Here is a 25,511-nt window from a genome sequence, read left to right on the forward strand (position 1 = left end):
CCGACGCTTCCCTGGTTGTGCAAGCCTAGTTTTCAGTATGTTCGCTTTATCAGGCATGGGATTGAAGCGATAGTAGCAAACGCATTTTGAATCGAACGATGCTATAAAGCTGGGCGTCATGATCGCGGCCAACTGCGTACTTCTGTTGACGACTCATGGGTGGAAGGATGGACGACTAGCAAAAAAAGAAAAGCTTTTCCCGTCCGAAGTCATAGCCTTTCATGCGCGTTGGCTAGGACCACGCTGATAGTACTTATCCGTATTTCCGAATTAACAGGGCTCAAATTAACGAGTATTGAGTTGCAAGTTTCGCAGGTTGTGTGGAAGAGAGAGTAAACAGCCGTCAACCTACCCTCCGGTGCTGCGCCGGTCATGGCGCTATTTAGGCTTTATCCACTCTTCCAATGTTTTACCTGATTCCATCTTCTCTCCTTGTTTTAGACGTGCACAGCCTCTGACTATGCCCCTCTTTCGCGGAAGTTTCTTTTTTTTGCCACGTGCTGTGTGCCAAGCTGCCCTGACGTGGTGGCGCATAGTTCGAATTATCCAGAGCGGAACTGACTCGCGTTCGAATTAACGGGCTTTTTAATACATAGACCTCTGTGGGGCTTGGGCGGACCAAATGGTGTACAGTTGTGCCTTGTTAATATGGACACTTTGGTTTCCAACCAAAACTATCCATAAAGCGAGTCATCCATAATCATAATCAGCCTGACTATAGCCACATCATCAGCCTGACTATACCCACTGCAGGGCGAAGGCCTCTCCCATATTTCTCCACTTAACCCGGTTCTGTGCTAGCTGCATCCACTTGACCCCTGCGAACTTCTTAACCTCATCCGCCCACCTAACTTCCTGCCGCCCCCTACTACGCTTTCCTTCCCTTGGAATCCAGTTTGTTACCCTAAGCGACCATCGGTTATCCTCTCTTTGCACTACATGTCCTGCCCATGCCCATTTCTTCTTCTTAATTTCCACTAGAATGTCGGTAATTTGAGTTATTTCTCTGACCCACTCTGCACGCTTCCTATCTCTTAATGTTACCCCTACCATTTTTCGTTCCATAGCCCTCTGGGTTGTCCTCAACTTAAGTAGAACTCTCTTGGTTAGCCTCCACGTTTCAGCCCCATAGGTGAGTACAGGTAAGATGCAACTGTTGTATACCTTCCTCTTGAGCGATACTGGTAAGCTGCTAGTCATAATTTGCGAGTGCTTGCCAAATGCGCTCCATCCCAATCTTATTCTTCTTGTTATTTCCTTTTCATGGTCTGGATCTGCGGTTACTACCTGCCCTAATTAGACATATTCGCCTACTACTTCCAGTACTTCGCTACCTAATGTAAACTGCTGTTCCTTCCCGAGGCTGTAATAATGAATCATGAATAAAAACGAAAAGGATTGTAATTATTGACTGCTTTTGTAGATAACGGTGTGCACTGGACATTTGACAGAACACCGGTAATTTTGAGTGTATTATCCTCATCATTGTTGTCTTCGAAAAATTTTAGTGCAGTCTGAAGCGACTCGCGTACCATGACACGTGTGATGGTGGGCTTTGCGTTGGTCGAACTTTCGAGCACGAACTCCTCACTGGCCGATGAATCAGCATCTGATTCTCTACTCACCGCCACTTCCAAAATGGCGTCGTCACTGAGCAAATTAGCCGCTAAGTAGCTGCTTGAGACTCTTCTGAGGCGAGGTAACAGCCGAGCTGTCGATACTAGTCCCTCACGGCTTGGATTGACTGAGATGGCTTTTGCCGCTTGCATGCACAGATTGCTTGCTTCGCGCCTACGCACAGCTCTGTTCTTTTGCGTTTAACTCCCGCCATGCCAAAATCCAGACTCAAGTTGAGGGTTACAGGCTTCTGATGCTTTGCACTTTCTTGCCTAGTTAACCTTACTGCCTTTCCGTTCTGATTCTTTCTTTATTTCGTAAGGAAGCGAGGGAGTCAAGTAGGCAAGCTACTGTGCAGAAGGCTATCGAACATCCCATCTTCTGCCGTTTTTATGTGTTCCTATAAAACAAACACTGCAAGCTAAAGTACAGCTTAGAACTACGGCTAGCCAACTACGAAGAGCTCAGACCTTGTCAAGGCCGCATCGTTGAGTTAAAGGTCCACGGAAACGGCCCCCAAGAAACCACTGATAAACATGTTCAGTGTGTAGAACACATCCTTTTGAGCATTAACGCAAAGTATAACTCCTTGGAACAAAGCCAGCGATTTATTATTAATTTTTAAAAACAGCGTTCTTTGAAATTCGCGGGCAGAGGGAATGTCGCTTGGCGGTGTCGCATGGAACTATTTCCTAATCCCGTGACGTCACGGGTCGGTTGACTGGCAAGGCTTGCTAGAAGCTGCCATTCGCTGTGATCACTGCAACCATGACGTCACGAACACACTTCCGGTAGCTGCGAAAGTCGTCTGCTCGTGCGCTGCTCGAACTCTGTGCGGGCTGTTACAGCTCGCCGCCCTTATCGGTTAGGTGGCCATTGCCCACTAAGTGCAACAACCGAAGCGACGCAGGGATCGGCAGAACGAAGCTGCATTTACAAATATCTTATTTATATAACTTGGTTTCAGGAGTATCGGAGTGTCGTCCGACAAGCCGTCAACAGCACGGTCAAGCACCGCACGATGGCAGCACCTCCTTGACTGCCGTAAACATCGCTGCTGTGGCCCCTCCTCCCGCATACCGTTCGCGAACCACACGGCGGATCGTTAGCACCGATGTCCGAAATAAAGCGTGCTAAAATTTGTTGGCGTCTGGAATATTGAGCCGAATATCAAGTATGAAGCCCTCGTGAGGATCGCTGACCAGCAGCAAATTGCTGGTAAGAGCGATAGCCGTGATACAAGCTAGTTTATGCTCAAGCCAGCTGCCGCTGGTGCATTTCGGCTGATCCGATCTGCTCGTACTAGCTCTGCGATTAATGCGTCGGCAGAGTTAATCCTATAATTATTTTACTATGGCAGGATAGGAATCACTATAAGGCAGTTTCATGAGTAGACGATTTACGACAGCGTTGATCATGTTCCAAAGCGTCGACCGCCGCGGCTTCGAAGCGAAACAATAGGCCTAACGACGACTAGGGACGGTCACGCACGGCGCCGGCGTTCGCCGCGCTTGCACGTTCCACCCCCGCGGTAATTGTGTAACGTACCTCAGCCTGCTCGCGGCATCCCGTGCTGAGAGCGTTGCAAACTCGTGTACTTTCATAGCTAAGGCCGCGTATTTTTTGGCGTTCTGCTCAGCAACAAGCCGTTCAAACGATACTGTAGGCACGACAAGGCTTCAGTACGCAGTTGCTGCGCTGTCGGCCGTAATCGAAGACGTCGGGCGGCACCATAATCTATACATCGATCTTTAAACGTGATACAGTGGGCAAATGAATAACTTTGTGAAGCAGACCCGCTCGTACGTTTCGCGCACTCGGGCGCCGATGAGTAGCTTCCGTCAACAGACGCCGTCATAACCTCGGTTAACGACGCAAATCGAGGTCGTCAAGCTCGGTTTGCGGTAACCGCGGTTAGTGGTGCAACCATGGTTTGGTCCGCCGTGTAACATAGGATAACCACGGGTTCGCGGTCACACTAACCGTCTCTGCGCGAACTGGCAAACTCCTCAGGCGTGTGCGAGCGAGGACGGGTTGGCGGAGTACGCCAGCGAGCGAGCGCGCGGCAACCGGAAGTTCGTCAAAGTGACGTATGTCTGGGCGGAGCTTTGAACTTGCTTGTATTCTTTGTTTTTTTATGGCTCCCTTCGGCGTACGAGTTGAGAGGGAAAATTGGAAGGGTCATTTTTAATCGCCGATATCTCTGGTGTTGCAGAAGCTAGATCGAAAACTTTTGCGGGAGAATGATGGGTGGTTCAATAACTATCAGTGTTATGGCGTTGTTTACCCTTCTTGGTGACCCCTTTCTGGGGACCTTTAAAGTGAAGCCGACATGCGGACCGCCTGAGGTGCAAAATGTGGCAGTTCGGCAGCGCACCAGGAGCATGAGAGGGAAGCGCGTCCAGGACGGGACGTCCGGTCTCGGTTGCGTGCTCGTACATCGCCTTTCTTTTGTCGCCCTACTTTGTGAGTGTGTCTTAACTCTTGCCGAAAAGCGTTAACGGCTTCATGGAACACATACTGGGCTTTTGGAAAGAAAACCAGTTCCCGTCGCCACTGTAGGCGTTTGTCTTTCTTCCTGTCATTTCTTACGCTTTTACCGGCCTCTCTGTTCACGTTCAGCAGAATTTATTGCAACCACATGTTGCTGTTTTCCCGACTGCGGCGGCACTGCCGCTGCACCCAGAAATCTCCTGGTTCTCCCCTTTCAGGGTCTTTCTTACGCCAACCCTCAGTTTGCTGTGTAAGTTCCTCTCCGCTCTTGCCCCCCCCCCCCCCCCTCCCTCTAAAACGGCGACACGCCTGCTTTGATTCTTTCCAACCCCACAGGACTCGTTCAGGCATCCGGTCGTATCGGCTGTCGCTTAGGTTCGTGGGTGGCATGCCCTTCTTTAACTTGCGTTCGGACTCCTCTGCTTTTTTTTAAGCTCTGTCCATATTACCGAGACAAAAATACATGGACCCAAGTGGGCCGTGTGCATTCCTCTCCTGTCCATTGTGCAGACAGCGAGTTTTCATATTAGCGAGGCATAAATACACTGAAAAAGTTTTGTCCCCAGAAAAACTGTCCATAATTCAGGTTGTCCATATCAACGGGGGTCATATTAACGGGGCGCGACTGTAGTTTGAATTATCCGAAAATTCTAATTGCTGAGGTTCAAATTAGCGAGCTTTCGCTGTATACATCCATGAGGGATCTAATTGAAGTCTTGTCCATGAAAGGAAAATAGCTCACAGGTGACTATGGCATTTGCAGTATGTACAGTCACCAGCTGTTTTTTCGGACCCGGTGGGACCTGAGAAACGGTTTGAATAATTGGCCGGTCCGAAAAATTTGTGAACTTTTAAAAAACCACTTTTCTGCGAAAAATCAGCTTTACAAATCGTAAATTCGCTGCTCCCGATGTTTCGCTTGCATGTCGATAATAAGGAGTTATAGCATAATGCAATCTGCTAGGCTTCAACGCACGCGCTTGTGTGGTCTGATACGGCTGGCCACCAGTGCGCACGTGCTGATTGGTGCCAGCACAAGCAACTCACTCAAGGCAATCTCCATATGCACATTGGCACACCGTAGAAGTGGGTCGTGCTAGGATATATAATCGCTATAACTCTCAGGTTAGACTATCTCAGCCAGTCAGGTTTTCGTCTTGTCCATGCCATTTCACGATATAATGTGATGCAGCTGCAGGTCATGCTCATGTCACGGATGAATGCACATGCCGCGAAAGCAGTAATATTCAGTTTTCATGGTTAGCGACAGTAGCAAACACCGCGAGATGAAACTCACAAGGAAAAAAAGCAAGCGTAACAAGAGCCTCCGTGAATGCCCCCCCCCTCCTTTGCTTTCTGCATTTCCCCACAAGCGACAGCGCCGTCAGAGTGAGCTTGCACAGATGATGCTTACGATAAATTTTCAGTCCGGTTGCACTCTTTGTAGGCTACTGCAATTACGAGTGTTCCTTATTGCCACTGCCTCAAATGGCAATGATGAAAGAGAGCCAAGCTCTCGGTCTGAATGACTGTTTTGCCTAGCTTTTGCGGCCGCGCAAAGTCGGGTTTTTGCAAAAACAATGCCTGCTCACGCCTATGTCATTTCAGAAAAACAAGCCTTAGGCCAAAAAATGATCTCCACAGTATTGCTGGTGCCAAATTTGATTAGAAAAATCGATCTTCTGGGTATCATAGTCTGGAATAGCGGTCATGAAAACGTATGCATTTGTATGGGGCACGTGATGGTTCCTGAAAGAAGTCCGGAATATGCGCAACTCCGAATGATTGGAGCCCGCAAAATCGGTCGTCTACTGTAGTTAGGAGAACCATCAAGCAAGTTTTTTGCTTTTTAATGTACTACTGAATTTTGGTAGATTACGATGAAAGCTGCAGAACCTTTCAACTTATTTAAATTTTGCCCTCCATGCTTATCATGCACATTTCTTTCGGGGGATGGAGAGGGGGTAATGTGCAATTCATGCATTAGTCTAATTTGGTATGCAGGGTGCAGCTTAGTAAATGTTTTTGCTTCCTGGTGCAGTGTATGTGCGGTGCACGAGCCCCAGCAACCAAGAGACGGTGCGCTCGCTGGCAGTGGTGATTGCTGCCCTCACTTCATCGTCGGAAGTGGAGCTACTGGCCGAGGGAGCATCTGTTCCGGTTGGGTGTGCGGTCACCACGGTCTCAGACAGCTGCCAGGCGTACCTCATGCTCAAGGTGCGGCTTGGTGGGAAACTCCATCGAAGGGTTGACCTCAGAATGTTAGCACATGGTGTATGCCACACTGTTTGGAACACATTTCTTCTAAGATGCTAGCTAGCATTCACCAAATGGCCAACTGATCAGCACATGTTATGTGCTCATCAGTGCCCGCTATTGCCAAAGCGTGCTTTTATGGCACACTTATAGGCATGTGCATGCTGTTGATTACAACAGGGAAAAGAGCTAACATTACTCTGCACATGTCTTTCCTAGCTACCGTGCCCTACCCGACTCAAAATTTTCGCTTTACAGCTGATGCAGTGTTTTTTTTTCTATTTTGTGAAAGGCAACTTGCTATATGTTTTTACGTACAGCGGAGCTTTGCTATTATATCAATTTCCAGTTCATGAACAGTGATGCTGTGTTCTATATTTGCATGAATATAATGCAACTTTTTTTTTAGAATGATTTTTTTCAGAATACACCTTGTGTTATATTAGGACCAGAATGTGGATCAATTAAAATCCCATTAACTTGGGCTATCCGGGGATGCCAACGCAGTTTGAATTAACCAATGTTCGATTTAACAGGGAACATAAGCAAAAAAGACAGCACAGTGCAATTTGGAAATGGCCAGTTTGTGGGATTACCTCACTTTATTGCTTAGAAGAATCTGTGATCACCTGCTTTTTTTTTTTCTTAAAGTCAACAGCCAACACTTTTGTGCTATTCTGAAGTCGAAGCATGATGGAAGGCCTCCGAAAAGTTGTCTTGAAAACAAAAGAGGCGGGTGGCATTCAGTGCATTCGGAACTGTCACACCAGAGGCTGCACAAGAGTAGAAAAATGCACGTGACTAGTTGCGTTTTCTGACCAAGGATTTTTGACAAAGTGACCTGTAGGTCACTCTCCTGCTTCGGTTTGGGATTTCAAGGCTGGAAAATTGAGCAGCATGTGACTGTCACTTTTCCACTGAAATGGTCACACAATCTGCACGGCTTGAAAGGTGATAGCAACAGTTTCAGGACAGTTTCATGCTGCTCAATATTCCAGCTTTTCGGCCCATTAGTCATGAACAGCGAAACCGTTCAGAGGTCAGTTGCCCTCCTATTTCTGAATGCAGTGCTAGGGCACATCATATAGGCTGAACACATTGCAACCACCGAAACTGCGCAGAATCTTGATACAGAAAGCTATGTAAAATGGAGACAAAAACATGCAGTCAATATCAATGAAAGCCTTTATCTGTTTGTTCAGTGAGTGCCCATGTGGGAGTTCCAGCAGCACGGAAGCACGCCTTGTTTACTGTGCAACAATGGTGGTGATCGTGTTTGACTATCATTGATGGCCTCGCAATCCATTGGTTAACAGCAAAATCTAATGCAGCAAGTTACTGAAGCCTTCGAGATTACCTTTGGCAAATGGTTGTAGTTCTCCGAGGTCTTGCAGCTAGTTGCTGCGGCCACTTGACATGAGGAGATATTGCAACCACTCTTCTGGTTATGCACGAAGCTGACACACCATCTTTTTTTTCTTCATCTACAAAGAGGTGGCGTAGCTCAGCAGTGTGTTGCTCTGTTGGCCACGTGCCCAAGTACGCATGGCCCGAATTATCACTGGCAGAGCAAGCTTGACTTCAAATGAATACATTTATTGCATTCAGGGACACCTGTGGCCTCTGGGATTTATTTGTACTGTGCAGCCTTCTGTACACATATTGAAAAGTGAGGTAAGTATTGGACGTGTAAAAAAATCTATCCCACTGCCTCATCGGGTGACCTAGTTATCGTGGCTTCACGATAAGGGACATACTCGACCCATCCTGCAGTGAACATATTAACAGACTCCATTATGCATAAACTTAAGTGGTGCATGAACATACAAAGTCTTAAAGTTCAAATTATCCCAGAGTTCAAATTAACGAAGCTTGATTTAACACTTTCCTGTCTGTGGGAAAAGGTGGTTTTTGGGTGGCGTCATTAATATTTTTTTTCTTTGACAAACCTTGCTTGGTACAGGAGTGTCTAGTATTAAATTGTAGAGGAAGAATTCCTGTTTACTATGGTGTTAGTGACAGTCAACATGTTTATTGAGTAAGTGATAAAAAAAATGTACTAAAAGAAAACAAACACAAAAGCATCGAAGTTGCTTGTTACTAGTAAAACATAAAATATTTGTAAAATATATGTATTTTACAACAGGGACCAATGCAACCTTGCTGCCAATTCTAGCTTTTTGTGTACAGTATTCGCTCAGTTAGGAAAGAAAACAGTAATCGAGGTCGACCCCTGGCTGTCCTCTAGTAGAAAGCACGACTCCCTGCGCTGCCGGCGGCAAGTAATACTGCCCAAAAGTCATTGTCACCCTGCAAATAACAGTTTTGACCTTCAGAACAGTGATCTCTTCCAATCAGTGTGCAGCAGAAGTAGAACTCTTCAGGGGCAAAAGTGAAACTTATCAGGGCATAGGTCAGTTTTGGCATAGTTTTGCTGTCAGTGCTAAAGTCTGAAGAGCTGAATTCATCTTCTGAGTCATCACTGCTGCTGTTCGCATACAAAACGAGCTCTCCAATGTGTCAACTTCCACGGAAACGGCGTGTTTCCGCACAGCAGGATCGTGCGGTGTCGACATTATGATGTAAACAAGGAGTGCCAATCACCTGACTCCAGAGACCATCTGGGCAGCTGCGGCATGGTAAAAATAAAACCAAAAGCAAAACAGAAAGAAGGGTTCCTTAGTTTCCCACCGGATGACACCTCTTGTCAAGGAGCACTTCTAAAGTGGGAAAATTTGAATCGTGAAACCATCAATAGCGGGCTGTTGATGGGAATAGGCACGGACAGGAAAATGTAAATCTACTGTAACCATATACTGTGATTCTCTTTTATTTATTTATTTTTTTTTTCACTGCTAGTAGTGCTGACCTGCTAGGCCCATGAGCTGCAAGGAGAAGCCATCTGCATAAAGCAGCCATGGATCATAGGCAGAGCACTTAGGGAGTGGTTGTGAAAAAAGGCTGTGTGGGTCATTAAGGGAGGACAGGAGGCAAAAGGGCTGATTGGAGTCAAGAAGTGCCTACAGACACAAGACTTTCCACTGTGGAAGTGGGCAGCGTGAAACACAAAGCAGTGGTGGCATGGTGAATGCTGCAACCACAACTGTGTGGGAGTTCATGCGCACCTTTGCTGCCTTTGGTTGTGCTAAGCATGGACAACTCTGGCAATTTTTCGATGCTCACAGATATCAACGAAATTTGTATCAGAACTTTCTGTCAGTGTCAAGATAACGTGTGCCAAACAGCACAGTTGAGAAGGGTTTAGTTTTTGCGCAAAGTAATTTTAAATATAGCGGCCCGGGATTCGTGACTGGATCTGCCAAACAGGAAATTTTTACGGCCAACACTGTGCTTGTTGACGTCATAGTCGTGGAGGAGCGTCAAGCAGACGGCGACAAAGCAGCGGCCCTACTGGGCGCGGCTTGTTTGATGTGGGGAAGCTTATACTAATGTGCACTATCTTTTGAGCGGTGCTCCTGGCACGGCCAGGAGTACGACGGCACTACTCGGAAGCAGCCTGGCTCACTGCAGACACAGGCGACGGCTTGCTTGCAGACAGCATCGATCATATAATCACCGTCTTGAAGTTTCAGCTCTTACTTGACGCATTTTTTGCTGCAATGGGTGGTGGTAACTACTGTTGTGCTTTTGGATGCATGGATCATTCAATGAAAAGTGGCACAGTGATTTACCACTGATTTCCAAAGGAAAAAGTGCTTCGCAACAAATTGAATCTTGCAATCCGATGCTCCAGCTGGTTCCCCGAATCTGAAAACGCATGTGTGCTGACAACATTTTAGGCGGGACTGCTAACCACTCAGGATGCTTCTGATCGAGGACTTAGCCTCGCAAGTACCAGGCGATAGTTGAAATCGGGTGCTGTGTCGACGATCTTCCCACATGCAACACAAGCTAAACTGCCTGCCGCAGTTCGTCGGTGTCGACACTGCGGATTCTTTGCGCCACTGTCAGAAAAAAGCATGCTAAAATCTGTTGATCTTAAATAATATGCACTTGGATAAAGGAATCTCAAAAAAATAATCTTTACTGAGGATCGCTGGTATGTAATAAGCTTCTCCTAGGAGTGATAACTGCATTATAAGAAAGTTTCTGCTCACAGCGCCATAGCAGCTAGCTACCACCAATGTGGCACCACTCATCTTATCTCGTGCTCTAGCTCTGCTGCTAAGGAATTGCCAAAATTACATCTTTTACTGTGAGACAATCCGCCTTTTGCGGGAGGATGTGGCGTCATCATGCGGGTGCGGGCGAGAAACACATTGGACGGCAGTGTAGCAGACGACGCGAAAGCGCACCATACGAAATGGCCACGCCAACGCGGGTAGAAAGCGAAAGCTTCCCCCCTTTTTTGGCCTCGGGGCGGAAGGTAGTGACAGTGATTGCAGCATATCATGTTCACGCAGTATGGGTGATGGTAGAGCATTTTCACAATCTACTCATAACGCATGTATGCATATACTATCTTCATATTGTAAGAGCGTGTAGCTCGGGCCGTGTTCGACGTGACAGAATGAGACGCTCTCAGCGTGCAGGTTTTCGGCAGACAGGAGAGCGCGGAGGCAGAGAGACAGAGAGAGGGATCTCAAAGGGCAAAGCAGCCAGGGGTTTGTTGATGCTGCAGAGCTAGGTGGAATCGTCTCCTATGACTTCGAGCGGCACATATGCGCGGGGTGTCTTGAGTTACCGAGCACAATGCGGTCACCGCGGCACCGGGATGGTGCAATGGGCGTCGCTTCCTCCTTGCGTCATCTACAAGCGTGCAGCTATAGGATTTCATCTACGAAGCTCGGCAGAGAGGCACATATACACACCCCCTGAAAAGGGCATTATCCCGGCCGGAATGCACACCTGCAGGACACACGCGGCATTTTTCTGGCAACGGATGATTCAGCGCTGTAACCGGTTTCTGCCCTCAGGAGTCAGAACGGATGTGGTTGCAGGGGTGAAAAGGTTCTCGGTGCACAGAGAATGGTCATTCTGTTGTGAAAGGATCCACAACGTTCCTTTCTGCCTCCGCCGCGATTTCAGCGGAATCAACAACTTGGTGACACATGTACATCTCCTACATATCGGATGCGTATCTCGGTCAGGAACCAACCCTGTTCTAAGCCCAGAGCAATCCACTCTGCAAGTGAATGAGCATGAACCCTCCAGGAGACTCATTTATTGTGCCAGGCGGTTTTCTTGCCGTTGCAAACGGTTGGACGAATACGACGATTATCAAGCTCCCTAACGAAGTGCATCTGATTGCGTACACCAAAGGAACAAAATCCGGATGCTTTGGCGTTCACGAAGGCGAGCCTTTAATTAAAAAAAAAAATCACTGTGCGTCGTGCAAGAGTGTCAAGTGCGTCATATGCTCCGAGCGGCAAAAACACAGATACTACAGGTATGTATGCATCTTAACGAAATATGCATGATGAAAAGTACCTACTGGAGTTTTCACCCAGGCTGTAACGCACCAGTGATAGCTGCAATGAGGATTTCTTCGGTGCATGATTGCTTTAGTTGCATCGGGGCCTGAAGGCGATGTATTTTGTCGTTTCTTTTCTTTATGTGCGAAAGGGCTAGGTAGCTTAGATATCACAGGCGGCTGTGTGCGCTAGGCCATAATATTTAGCATGTTTTGTTGTGACTGCCACCTCACTAACAAGAAAAAAAAATACGGCGTTTTAATGCACTGTCGTTCGCGAGCCTCATGACCAGCTCAACGACTCGGCTCGCGAATGGCGGTGCATCACAACAAACGCCCAAATTTTTTCTTTTTGGTCAGGCGGCAGTCGCGATAAAACATGCTAAATATTACGGTCTAGCGCACACAGCCACCTGTGATATCTGCGCTACCCGACCCCTTCGCACATAAAGAAAACAAACGACAAAATACATCGCCATCAGACGCGCCGAACAAGTGCTCATTGCGCCTATCACTGGTGGGTTACAGGCTTGGTGCAAACTCCGGTAGATACTTTTCATCGTGCACATTTCCTTTAGATGCATAAATACCTGTAACAAAGTGTTTTTTGTACAGTCGAGAGTATGCAGTCGGTTGCTATGGTCGGCCATTCACATCTTGATGCTTGGTGGTCCTAATTCAAGCTTCACATCATCGTTGGTCGCGGCTTGCCAAAGGAAACCTGAAAAACCGCGTCTTGCATCCCGGCACACCTAGAGAATGGCAACCGTACGCGGCAAATGTGGTTGGCATCGCTTTGCCAAGCCTGTGACGGCCACCGTTGCCGCCCGGTGTCGCCAGCCCCCGTGCACTGGCGGCGCCGAGAAACGCCGTAGACGCCGTCCAATGTGTTTCCATTGGTCGCCGCTACGACTTTGCGCATGCGCAGAAAACTCGCGCAAAAGGCGGATTGGGTTGATAGTGAGGCAGATCCACAAACACACCATTTACTATAGCTCTGATCAATTCCAAACCTTCATTTACTGCGGCTTTGGTGTGAAACAGTTAGGCTTATAGACGACTGGGGTGTAGCGCATGGCCAGAGCGCCGTTGTCTGCTGCTCTTGTGGGCAGTACCATTGTAGTAAACTAGGAGCTTGTTAATTTGTTGTCTGTTTTTTTTTATACGGATGGGGTGAGACATTTTTTGACGTACCGCTTAACATTAGGCCAAGCAAACAATGCTACAGACGGGACGGCCATGTAGTATATGCTGCACCGTCAGACAATACTTGAAGGTTAAATAAGAGCACCGTCAGACAGCACACTAGACACAGCCTATTTTACGTGTTGCTTGCATATAGCGTACGTAGTGGAAACGCCGGCTCGTGCACTTTTCTCACTAGGAGTGCAGATGCGCAGCTTTCGCACTCTTCCATAAACGCTGACACAGCAGTTGAGCTTCGTAACGGATATTTGCTATCAACATGGTTGGGTAAAAAGCATGCAGGGCATAAATATGAATTTAAAAGCTGCTTTCATTCACAGCACAACCATTTTCGCAACATATTGAAGGCATACTAAAATATATGTATGCTCAGATTTTTATCCATCGTAATTGCCATTATTTGCACGAAAGGTTTTGTAGCTGTGCATAGAAAAAATGACTATAAATTGAACAAGTGTCATTCGGTGGGAATGGCAATAAATTTTCCATGTGGGAAGGTATTGCGGCTGTGGAACAAAAAATCTCACTTGGTGTCGAGGCAAGAATGGGAATTTAAATTTATTCGCATTCAAGATCGCTCGCTCATTCCACCTTCATTGATCATGCATGCCGAGAACTGCTAAATTTTTTTTTTTCCCCAATTGCAACTGAACGATGAGTCCTGGCTGTCACTTCCCGATGACAGTGAAGATGACTCACCAACGTCAAGTTGCACATAATGCCGCGACAGTGATTGGTATTCACGTCCCTCGACAGAATGGCAACTTGTGCGTGCGGCTCGGCTGCATGCCTGTGTCGTCATGTGACATCACGCAAAGCAGTGCTTTTTGAGCCCCGCGCCGGAGTTTCAGTTTCGATTCAAGCTTTTGCTTAATTTAAATTAGTGCGTGCGTAGGGCAAAAAATATAATCACGTACAGTCGTGACTAAGCCTTCAGCAATACGAATCAACCACTCAGTATGGTCGGAGAATCTCCGGAGCTGCCCTTAAAGAGTCGCCTCTGAAAAAGGGCAGCGCAGACATGGCAGATGATGTCCTGTTCACACCTTTTCCTCAATTATAATATCACTCTTGGGTTAGAATCACTTTTAATTTTGTAATGGCTCAAATTTCTTCCTCATACTTGTTCATGCAAGTATGGCGTAATGCGAATGTCACAGATGGTTGCAGGCTAGAGAAGAGAGTAGGTTGATCTAATTTGGCCCCCTTTATTTTTTGGTTTGTCCAATACAGCATGTGCTCATGTCTAGTTCAGTATGCCTTTGAGGCTGCCATTTTATTTGCACTCATGCAAGCCGAAATGTGCACGCAGGGTGTTGTGGACCCTGCAAAGGAGACGGAGCGCCTATCACTGAAGCAGGAGAAACTGGAGGCTCAGTTTTCCAAATTGAAGATTGCCATGGGTGCCTCTGACTACTCTACCAAGGTACCCGCTGAGGTGCAGGCTGTGAACCTTGACAAGGTGAGTGATGGTGGCAACAGCAGCAGCAAGGTGTATTGCACTTGAAGATGCGCTTTGGTGTTCTTTGTATGCAGAGGAATATTCTCAAATATGGCGGCTTTTTAAAGGTGAAGTAAAAAAGCAGCTAAGTAAAGGCACCAAAAAGATGGGGAGAACATATGTTGCAGTTAGCTGGGGCACTATGTTGCTAGTTAGGACTTAAACAAAGTGCATCTGTATGCTGCGCACTATAGCTTTGACCGCATGCTCTTAAAGAGGCAGTTGGGGTAATGGAGTCAAACCTCATTAATGTGAAGCCAGTCTGACCACGTAAAATACTTCCTTAAAGTGGGTTTTGAGATTATCAAGACCGAAACACCGAAAGGGCAAAAAAAAAAAAAGAAAAAAAGTTCTTCCCCTTGCATGATTGCAGGCACTGCAACTACAACAGTTTATTGGATAGTTTGCAGTTACCTCGTTTTGCAGTAGAATAATTTCTTTCACATTGATTTTGACATGCACAGAGCATGGCTGTACCTCTCCTCAATGTAACTCCTTTTTTGGCAAAGCTCTCTGCCGTTTGTCAATGCTTTTGTACTCATTCTTAGTACACGAGGGTAGTGGCTAGGGTCGGATATCTCTGGCAGCGCAGCGGGCAAGTGCTTTTTGGAGCATGCGCTAAGGCAAGGGTTCTTAACTTTTTTGCCTCAAGAAACCCCAACAACCATCAGTGTGTGCCAGGGATCCTCCCCCACTGCCCCCATTTGATCACCACATTCAGGCAGTGTTGCTGAACTCCTTTTTTCTTTCTTCTTTTTTTAGTTAACTTTTGTAAGCACTAGCTTGTATTCTTGCTTTTGGCAGTCAAATTTCTTATTTGAATGTCTACCTCTCACTCATGCACATGCTTCTAAATCCAAAACGAGCGTGGAAAACTACAGTCATAAGACCGACATTTCACCTCATTTGCACGCTCGCCCAACAGCTGAGCTTTGAATAAAATCACTGAATGGCTCACATGGCTTTTATTGCATTGCTGTCTGCCACTTCCTGCTTCTGCAGCAGTTGGCATATTTTTGTACCCTTTTTGGTGCAGTTAGGCTTGCCAGCGGCAAAGTCCAATGTTACATGCACACATATTTGCCTTGGCTCGGCTAACTCGATAATGCGCCATACACCTTAAGGCACTTCGCGCACGAGTACAGGTACTCCCAACAGCTGTCTCCTTATGTGCCATGCCCCTTTACATGTTTTTGTTGGCGTACTGGCAGAGCAGCTTAGCTTGCTGTCAGGTTTGCGGATGTTGCCGGTGCTGACTGTGCAAAAGGGAGGAACGAGCTACGATGAACAGAGCTAGTGCTGTGGAATGACCCGTGAGCACTAAATTTATTCCTTGAGATATTTTAATTATATTGTTGCGAAGAAGAAGATCTGCAGTGGCGCAAGAGGAGCCCTCGCGCTAGGCCAGACATTAAATAATCGTTCATCTTGTCGTCATGTTGTGCCGTCTCTTTGCTTGTCACCACGTAACTATATTTTCAGGGTAGGCTCATAGTGCAAACATTTGAAGAACTACCAAGTTTCATGGAGCTGGGCTCATTGGTTCCCAGATTAGAAGAGTATATCAAGATGGCTTACATGGGCCCCTTAGGACAGGCGTTGAGAATTTAAAAAACATGCTGGCACTGTGAAATTTGTTATGGTCATTCCTGGATAGTTACCCCAGGGCAAGACAATTCCTGTTTTCCAAATTTCCATGCTGAAAAATATTAGGACACCCCCAAAATCAGTGTTTTAATAATCAGACCTGTATTAACCAAACTTTAATTGTTTGTCATTAATTCTAGACACAATGTCATAAAAAAATGAAATTGTCTTGTCTTCAGAACTTTATTGAGGTGTGGAATAAAAAAAACCTTGTGAAAATCTGATAAGCGGTTCCCAAGATATGGCTGTCCTAAGCAGCCACACTAGGCAAAAATGTAATTCTGAGAAAACGGCCCTAGAAGGTTGAGAGAGCGCTAACCTTTTTGTTTGTCGAGATAACTCAATGAAATATTTAGGATATGCTCATAGCATGAGCATTTCAATAACTACTAAATTTCATACAGATATGCATATTGGTTCTCAAGGTACAGGAGTAAGATCATGTGGGTCCAGCCCTGGAGAATTTGCAGAATATGCTGGCATTGTGAAATTCATTGTGGTAACTTCTGGATAGGTATTACAGGGCAAGGCTCTAAATTTCCCTTTTTCTAAATTTTCTTGTTTTCTAAGTTCCACTGTAACAGGTGATGGGACGCTTCAGGCGTCGATGTAGTCATTGGCAGTGTGCTTCGCCATGTGGTCGGCTTTCGCTTCCGGGCACTGAACTCGTGTCGCATCTAGAGGCATCGTGAGCGATTGCACAATGTTTGACATGTTGCACCAAATGCTCAGAAGGCATGACAAGAGATCGTAAAGACAATGATCGCAAAAATGGCGAAAGACGAACGGAACGCACAAAATAGAAAGAGTCAACAACGAGAGCAAATAGCCAGAGCAGCAGATCGCTTCAGAGGGCACAGCAGCCAATAGCAGTCGCCCGATCCTACACGTTCTCGCGGAGAGCATGCTTTGCCCAATCGCAGCCTTCAATTCTAGTGCGAGAAATTCGAAAGCTGCCACGAGGTTGCCAATTGGAAGCAATCCACGCCTCGACTGTGCTGCCTTCACTGAGGGTGGCATAAGAAAGTGCAAGAATTCATGAACAAAACAAGACCAAGATGGCGGTGCTCGGTTCGGTGAGAGAGGAATGGCGCACATGCAAAGTTTAGGAATTTTCGGCACTTGCTCGCAGCTCCATGGCTGCTGCTGCCTGCTATATAATTCATTTTCCGTACTTCTACGAGTTCAGCACTGATGATTACAGAAAGGGTAGCTTACAGAATATAAATCTTCCAAAAACTGACTGTTTCTGCTGTGCCTGTTCTGCACGCATCCAAGAAGTGAAAGGAAGTAAGAAGAGGGGTAAGGGGACAGTCCATTGTTGGAATCCATAAAAACAGCCTGCAGAACCCCTGGATTTTGTGGAACCCAGTTTGAGAACCCTCGTGCTAAGGGATATGAGCAGCTGCTGTTAGTTGAAAAGGAACGACACTGAGAGCGTGCACGTGTCGCATCTGGAGCTGGTGCAGTGTATTTGCATTTACGAGCTCAGTACGGTGTGCACGAAGTATGGAATCTGCTCCATGTCCGCATTGGCAAAGTCTGAGCACAGCAGACACTGCCAGGCATGTGCGATCAGGCACTGGTAAACCTCTGAGGGTCGCTTTGGCCATGTAATATCGCTGTGCTGCATGGTAAGTTGGAGTGTGGTGGTACGGGAAGCATTGAAGAGTCCATTCAGATGCGCTATAATTAGCAGCACAGTGATACAGCATTATTAGGGGAATTGAAGGGGGAAAAAATTGGCTGAGCTAGGTAATGACATGTTAAAACAGTCTGCATGGGTTGGCATATTAGCGGTAGTGGCTGTTTCACTTTTACACTCCCCAGGCTCTCACTCCAGCACTGTTCTCCTAGCACAAACATCCCCTTTCCACGTTACTCACCCTCCACAGAGACCGGCAGCTGGCTTGACTGTTCGGCACTCTGCCATGTTGCTGGCTTCTATACTCACGGACAACATTTTGTGGCTCTGCAGCACAACAAAGGTCCGTCTCCTTCCCTTCCCTACCTAACTTCTACTGCAAAGCTATGATAAGCTGTCTGCAAGTATAGAGAAAGCAAACCTGCCTCCTATCAACCTACCTACAGAGAATTTTCTGCCCATTCCCGCCAACATGTGCTTCGCCCCTTTACCCTGTCATATGGTCCCTGGTGGGAATAATGGTCACAGGAAAGCGCAGGCAGCCCACTGCAATCCTCCCTTGTCCATGCAGACTGTAACCACCATAGGTGGCATAGGTTTGGTGGCATATGTAATCTTCACAACTTGGCAGTCAGGCCATTCCTTTCGTATACAGATGAACCCGGATATATCGAACTCGAATGGGATCGCAAAATAGTTCGATATATTGATAATTTGATATACAGAAATTCGCTTGTGACACTGCTTGCGATCGGGAGAAATGATACCGCATGTATCATGTAATCAACCCACTCGAATAATGAACCCACCCTCACTTTTGCCACCGAGAATTTGAAAATAAAATGTTAGTCGGTGGCGCATCCCCCCGTTTCGGCCATCGCATCCACAGCTCATTTATTGGCAGCGCGCCAAGATGTTGCGCTGTGAAAATGTCACGCCGTGTTTATCTTTTGACTGTACCAGTTTGTATATTAACTTTATGAACTATACTTTTGATGTTAGCTCTTGCGGTAACGGGGAGCAAACTTGGCAGAGTGCTCGTGATGGCTTGATTGCACAAGTCTGGTTCAATTTGTCAAACCACGCTTAGGGTTGGCGGAATCCTCTGCCACAAAATCATTGGCAATTGTGATAGCTGCAAATGCCGTTCGAAGCGAACAATGCTAAAAGCAGGTGTCATGATCGCAGCTGATCTTATGCTTTCATTGATTCACGAATGCAAGGATAAACGACTCGCAAAAAAATAAATATACAGTCGAACCCGGATATATCGAACTCGATGGGGATCGCGAAATAGTTCGATATGTCGATAATTCGATATACAGAAATCGGCTTGTGACGGCACTTACGATACCGTATTTGTTGCGTAATCAACCCACTCGCATAATGAACCCACCCTCCACTTTTGCACCCGAGAATTTTTTTTAAAAAAGCGTTAAGGCCAGCTAGCGCTTACATGCAAGCGATTGAGCGATCTCAGCGGCTAGCGGCTAGCGGCAGCGACAGAGTGAAAGATTTCAAACTTGTTATTTCACACTTGTTAGAACTGCGTCCCTCTCGCCACTCAAGCCACCGCAGCAGCTCAAAACAAGGTTTCTGTGTCGCCACGGCAGAAATCGCGCGGCAGAAATCGCGAGCGTTTTCGCTTGCATGTCGATGGTGCGCGTCACTCCGTTTCGGTTGTCACATCCGCAGCTCATTTCTTGGCAGCGTGCTGAGATGCTGCGCAGCGATAATGTCGCAGCGTGTTTATCTTTTGATAGCTCCTGCCGTGGTAGGGAGCGAACTTGGCAGAGGGCCCGCGATGGCTTGATTGCACATGCCTGGTTCGATTTATCGCGCCGCGCTTGGTGCGGGCGTCATGATCGCAGCAGCTGACAGCGTGCTTTCGTTGATTCATACATGCAAGGATAAACGACTCCCGCAAAAAAAAAACTTGTTGCTTCTTAACGTCCGCAGCCGCCATATCTTACGCTACGCTGCACGTACAGCACAACAAGAAGAATGAAGGACTCTCACAAAAAAATAGAGAGAGAGAGAGAGATCTGCCGCTTCTTGACGTCCGCAGGTGCTATAGCCACGTCAGCAGCCGCGCGCAGAGGGTTCGCAACACGCGCTGGAGAAAGCATCCGACATCTGTCTGAAAACGGGCTGGGCTGGCTTGGCGCATGCGTAGCGCGTGCTGAAGGAGAGAGATAGCTCGGCAAAAGAATGGGCACACCCACGCACATGACTTGCAAACGTCATGTGCTGGCACGCGGGAAACGATAACTGCAGATGCGCACGCCTTCGGGGAATGGGCATGGCGCTGCCCAGACCAGCCGTCGCCGAACTGTCCCCTCTCATTCCTTCCGCGCGTGGCTTGAAAACGTCACGCGGCAAACGGCCAAGGGGGATGCAATCGTCTTTGGGGAAGGCACACTTTTCAGTGTGTGGTGCGGAGTTTGATATATCGAACGACCGGTGAAATTGAGTTCGATACATGATGCGGCTTTCCTATACTTTTACATGGGATTTTCAAGGGGATATTCCGTGAGCTCGATATAACCAAAATTCGATATAACCGGGTTCGACTGTATCTGCCGCTTCTTAACGTCCGCAGCAACCAGCTTATGCTACCCTGCACGTTCAGCACGACAAGGGTGAATGACTCGCAAAAAAAAAAAAAAAAAAAAAGGACCTGCCGCTGCTTAACGCCCGCAACCGCCTTAGTTTACGCTGCGCTGCACTAAAGTGATTCTATAGCTCACTGTAGCCACACGTTCAGCACGACGACACAAGACATACATTGCACGTCACCTGCCATTCACAGAAGGTTCACAACGCTCACTGGAGAAAGCGTTCGACGTTCCGTCTGCAATGGGCTAAGCTGGCTTGTCAGCACATGCGTAGTGCATGCTGCTGCTAACAAAGACCAGGAAAGACAGAGGAAGGGGAGAGAGAAAGCTCAGCAGAAGAATGGGCACACCCTTGCACTTTGTTCTATCTTGTTGGTTTCCCTCTCCTGAACACCACGGCTGCATTGGCTGCGTTTGCTCCGTACCGGCCATTGCCAAACTGGTTCACTCTCTCTCCTTCACGCACATGGCTTGCTAACGTCACATGCTGGCACGCGGCACACGATCACTGGAAACATGAAGGAAGCAAAAAAAAAAGTAGTGGTTTAGCTCTGGCTAACCCTAGTTTAATTGCGAACGCAACGGCAGAAGCTTCTTTTGCCTGCTACATTATTCCCCCAGCACGCCCTATCAGTGTAAGGTGCTATGTTATTGGGGACATTTAAGCTCATCCTTTAAGGGTATGATGCAACTGCGTAAGTTATCAGCCCACATATAAAGTCAGACTTCAACCTAGCCATATGGACGTGCCTGCGTGTCGTAGGCGTAACGAGGATGCAAACAGCTCTGGCAGGCTGATTCTGATATCAACCCTCCCATATGAAAGGAGCGACCCGAGTTGGCAGCTCCTGCCCGTGGCATGGGGTAACGTGAATTCAAATGTCATGGCAGCCTGATCGAGGAGGTCGACAAGCAGGGGGGTCCACGGACCATGCGACGAGCGGTTAGGCCTGGCGTAGTATTGCTTTCGCAATAAAATTCCTTTGTGACCGCAGATGCGCGCACCTTTGGGGAAAGGACGCGGCGCTGCTCTAGACCATCCATCACTGTACTGTTCTCTCATTTCTTCTGCGTGTGGCTTGAAAGCGGCAAACGGCCAAGGGTGATGCAATCGCCTGTGGGGAAGGCGTATCGTCCAGTGCGGGACGCGGAGTTCAGTATATCGAACAACCGGTGAAATTTGTGTTCAATATACAACGCAGCTTTCCTATACTTTTTCATGGGATTTTCAAGTGGATATTCTGCGAGTTCGATATAACCAAAATTCGATTTATCTGGTTTCAACATATCATTTTCTATTACTTTTGGGTAGCCTCACTATAATATATGTATATGAAAGCTCTCCACTGACTCTATGGTGGCTATTCGCTTGCTCCAGTGCAGGCCCATTCCTTTTAAAAAGCAGAATTAGGCAAGGCCTCACACTTCTTGGCTCCATCATCCATCATCATACGATGGTCCCCTGGTCATGCACGGATCACAGGGAGTTGGCTGGTCAGCTAGCCCGCAATGTTCACATTTTGGAACCTGTGATCTCATGGTTATGCCCTCCGACGTAGGACAAGACACTGGCCTACAAACTCGCATTTAAGAAGCACTATAGCCAGCTGAAATTGCCATATCAACATGTACCTCACTCCCATCAACATCTCAGCATTGCTAAAGCTCATGTATCGTATTTACTCAAATGTAACGCGACCGCAAATCAAACACGAGGCGCCACTTTGCATATTGCCCAATGGGGAAAAATAAAACCACGATTGTAACGCGAGATAAGCATTCCTAGTAATAGCGCACTTGACAACACAAACGAATAGAGGATAGGACACAACAGTGCCGTTGTGTCCTATCCTCTACTAGTTTGTGTTGTCAAGGGGGCTGTAATTACGGATGTCTAAAACAAACTCGCCCAACATATTGTTTTGCAATATAAGTGCTTGGTAAAAGTACCTTAAGTAGACAATATGGCCCTTGCAGTCTCACCAAAAACGCTCATTCGTCGTCGGTGCCGGAGGCAGAGTTTTCGGAAACCGAGTCTTCCTTTTCACTCTCCAGACGATGTCGTCGGAAGCCTTTGCAGTCAGGCTCACATTTAAAAATCACCCCCTGCTGCATCCACCACCTACGTGTGGTAGATTAGTTAACCTTTAGCCATCAAGCTGCCACAGGATTTTCGATTTTTTGGGCTATCAGAATAGCTTTTGTCTTGAAGCAAGCGTCTTACTGTGCACGGCGCATTGCCATCGTGCAAAATGCGATAACTACTTAAGTAACCGCACTAATTTACTGCGAAAGATGCGACAAGCACATACTGAAAGGTGACAATGTGATTCTGAGCCTACGAGCAGATCAGTTAAGGGGAAATGAGGGTGCTTGTTATAATACATGAAGGAAAGAAGCCAACAGTCGGCGAGGCCAAGGAAAGCATTGGGGATGTTACTTTATGTCCTATTTTTTTTTTTAATGTTTACTTGGTCACAGAAAATTAGTAATGTATTCTTGTTTAGGGGAAAGGTAATTAAACACAAAGTAGAAGAAAAAATAATGTGCCGATGGTGGGAACCGAACCCACGACCTCCGAATATCGCGTCCGGTGCTCTTCCAACTGAGCTACGTCGGCCGCTGTCCCCCCTGCTACTTGCTTGGGTATTTATGTTGTCTGTATACGAACCTTGAGAGTGTTCACCAGCGCCACCCGCAACCATAGCGGCGGACGTAGAACGTCCTTTGTTACTGCCAGTGTCACGTAGAACGTGATCAAGAGCGAGGGCGAAAGCTGTGCTAGAACCCTCTTACGCTACCTATGGCTTCAAGACTTCCAGAACCGAGACTCCCGTAAGCTACAAGCAGATCAATGAAGGGGAAATGAGGGTGCTCGTTATAATACATGAAGGAAAGAAGCCAACAGTCGGTGAGGCCAAGGAAAGTGTAGGGGATGTTACTTTATGTCATTATTTTTTTTTTAATATTTACTTGGATAATCACAGAAAATTAGTAATGTATTCTTGTTTAGGGGAAAGATAATTAAACACAAAGTAGAAGAAAAACAATGTGCTGATGGTGGGAACCAAACCCACGACCTCCGAATATAGCTTCCGGTGCTCTTCCAACTGTGCTACATCGGCCGCATACTACGAGCAAAAAGCACAGCGTTTTGACTTAAGATGAATTGGGATTTGGCTTCCCTGGTACCCATGTTGCCAACATAACATCATAAAACCACAGATACCGAAACCGAGTGATGGATTCAATATGGCTGCACCAAGGCGCTGCTTTAGGCCAACCGAATCTCAGTATTCGATTATTTTCGAGGGTAGACTTTGAGAACCAAAAATCATGAAAAAACCTCACTTTACATTCGAGTAAATACGGTACTTCGTAGCATTCACACAAATACATACTCTTACACCTTCCTGACAATTTCATTTCTGTCTTTGTTCTAACCCCTCCTTTTCCAGCTGACCTGCTTGATATGTCTGAATAGGTCTACAAAGTGTGAACATACAAGCACTTTCATGCATTGCCAATTTTTTTTAGACTACTTCATGGTACTGCTGCAGCATGGCATTGATTTTTTTAAAACTTCAGGTACGGTAACTCTAATGGTGATGATTCAAAGGCCCTGCCACCAAAAAGTAGACCAGCTGAATAGTTTTGGCTTCACTTTCTTGAACTTTCCTACAGCACATTGTTATATACAAAAATGGTACCAAGCATGGTTAAGCATCTTAAATGTCAAGTTTGAAATGAGCTTATTAGATCTATTTTCTTAAGGTGTGAACATGGAGGGTCCATAAAAACTTGCTTGCTTTATGAAATTTCAGTTGAGAGAAGCTTCCTAAAAGATGCCTAAACATACTGCCTCGCATATCCAGTACTATGTTTGGCACAGGAAAACCGTGAAATGCCCCTGCAGTGATGATATAGTAAAAGCTCGTTAATTCAAACTTTACTGGAAGTTCGAATTTTTCAAAGTTAATTACCGAATTACCCCAAAATAACTGATAAATATCACTTGCATTGTGGAAATTTCGCTTGCTTTTAGGACAAGAGCAGCGCAGCAGTCAGTATTTTTCAAATGTCTGTCCATGTTTTATTGATTATACGCTGCTGGGAGCGTAAAAGCAGCAGGACTGCCTTAAAATGGGAAGGGCCTCCCCAGCACCCCTCATGGTGCAATGTGGGAGAACGAAATGATACCAGCAGTATCCCCCTGCGTCGCGTGTGAGGCTTCACCGCATTATGCGCTAAACACCAAACATTTCGAGAGAGTGGAAGAACCATGCAGGTGAAATGATGAAAGCGCGGAAAACACTCGGTACAATCAATGATAGTCCGAAACACCACACAACTGTGATTGGTTATTTGACTGATGCATGGCCTATAGCAGCTATCGGCGCGGTCTGGCGCAAATGGAGTGAAGCTCGTAACAGGGAAACCAAATCTGAGTAATGGGCCTAATATCAGAGAAGAGGAAATCTGTTTCATCACATTTGCCATGATGCGCTCATCAAAGGAACACGGTCAAGTCTACAACATGAAGTTCAGGTTTGAGGAGTGGTGTTTTGAATATCACTTACAGTGCCTGTCGTATCTGGATGCGGCCTAATCGATTTGAGACCCATAGTGCCCATCCGATGCCATAGCCTTGCATAGGCCTTGGCATGGACCGTGTCGACTGTAAGACTTATCTGCATTTCCGAATAACCGGGGGCTGAATCAGTGAGCATTTAACTGCAAGTCCCAGAGGTGATGCGGAACAAAGAGCAGGCAGCTGTCACCACCCTCTGTTCTCCGGCACTACTTTGACTTTCCATGGTTTTACATGGTTCTATCTTCTCTTCTCGTTCTAGAGACACACGGCTTTGTAACTGTTCTCGCTGGGGTGTTTCTTTGGCGCCAAGCAGCTCAGACATGGTGGAAAGTAGTTCGAATTATCCATGGAGGAACTGACTTGCATTCGAATTACGAAGGCCTTTACATGTGGTCTTCTATGGAGCTTTGCCGGGCCAAGTAGTGCAGTTCGAATTAACAGAAAATTTGAAATATCAAGGTTATGAATTAGTGAGAAAAAAAATACTCAGTGCAGGACCA

The 25,511-nt window shown here is 46.7% G+C and overlaps 1 protein-coding gene across 1 annotated transcript in view; it reads left to right on the forward strand.

Moving 5' to 3' along the window:
- ValRS (Valyl-tRNA synthetase) overlaps positions 1-25,511 on the forward strand; it is a 112,991-nt gene that overhangs the window by 87,042 nt on the left and 438 nt on the right. The window contains exons 24-25 of the mRNA XM_084609211.1: positions 6,152-6,327; positions 14,319-14,468. Of these exons, the coding sequence (XP_084465337.1) occupies positions 6,152-6,327; positions 14,319-14,468 (326 nt within the window). The remainder of the gene's footprint in view (positions 1-6,151; positions 6,328-14,318; positions 14,469-25,511) is intronic.

Source organism: Amblyomma maculatum, chromosome 7 (assembly GCF_055883805.1).
Source record: "Amblyomma maculatum isolate TAMU_Amacu chromosome 7, ASM5588380v1, whole genome shotgun sequence".
Taxonomy (NCBI): domain Eukaryota; kingdom Metazoa; phylum Arthropoda; class Arachnida; order Ixodida; family Ixodidae; genus Amblyomma; species Amblyomma maculatum.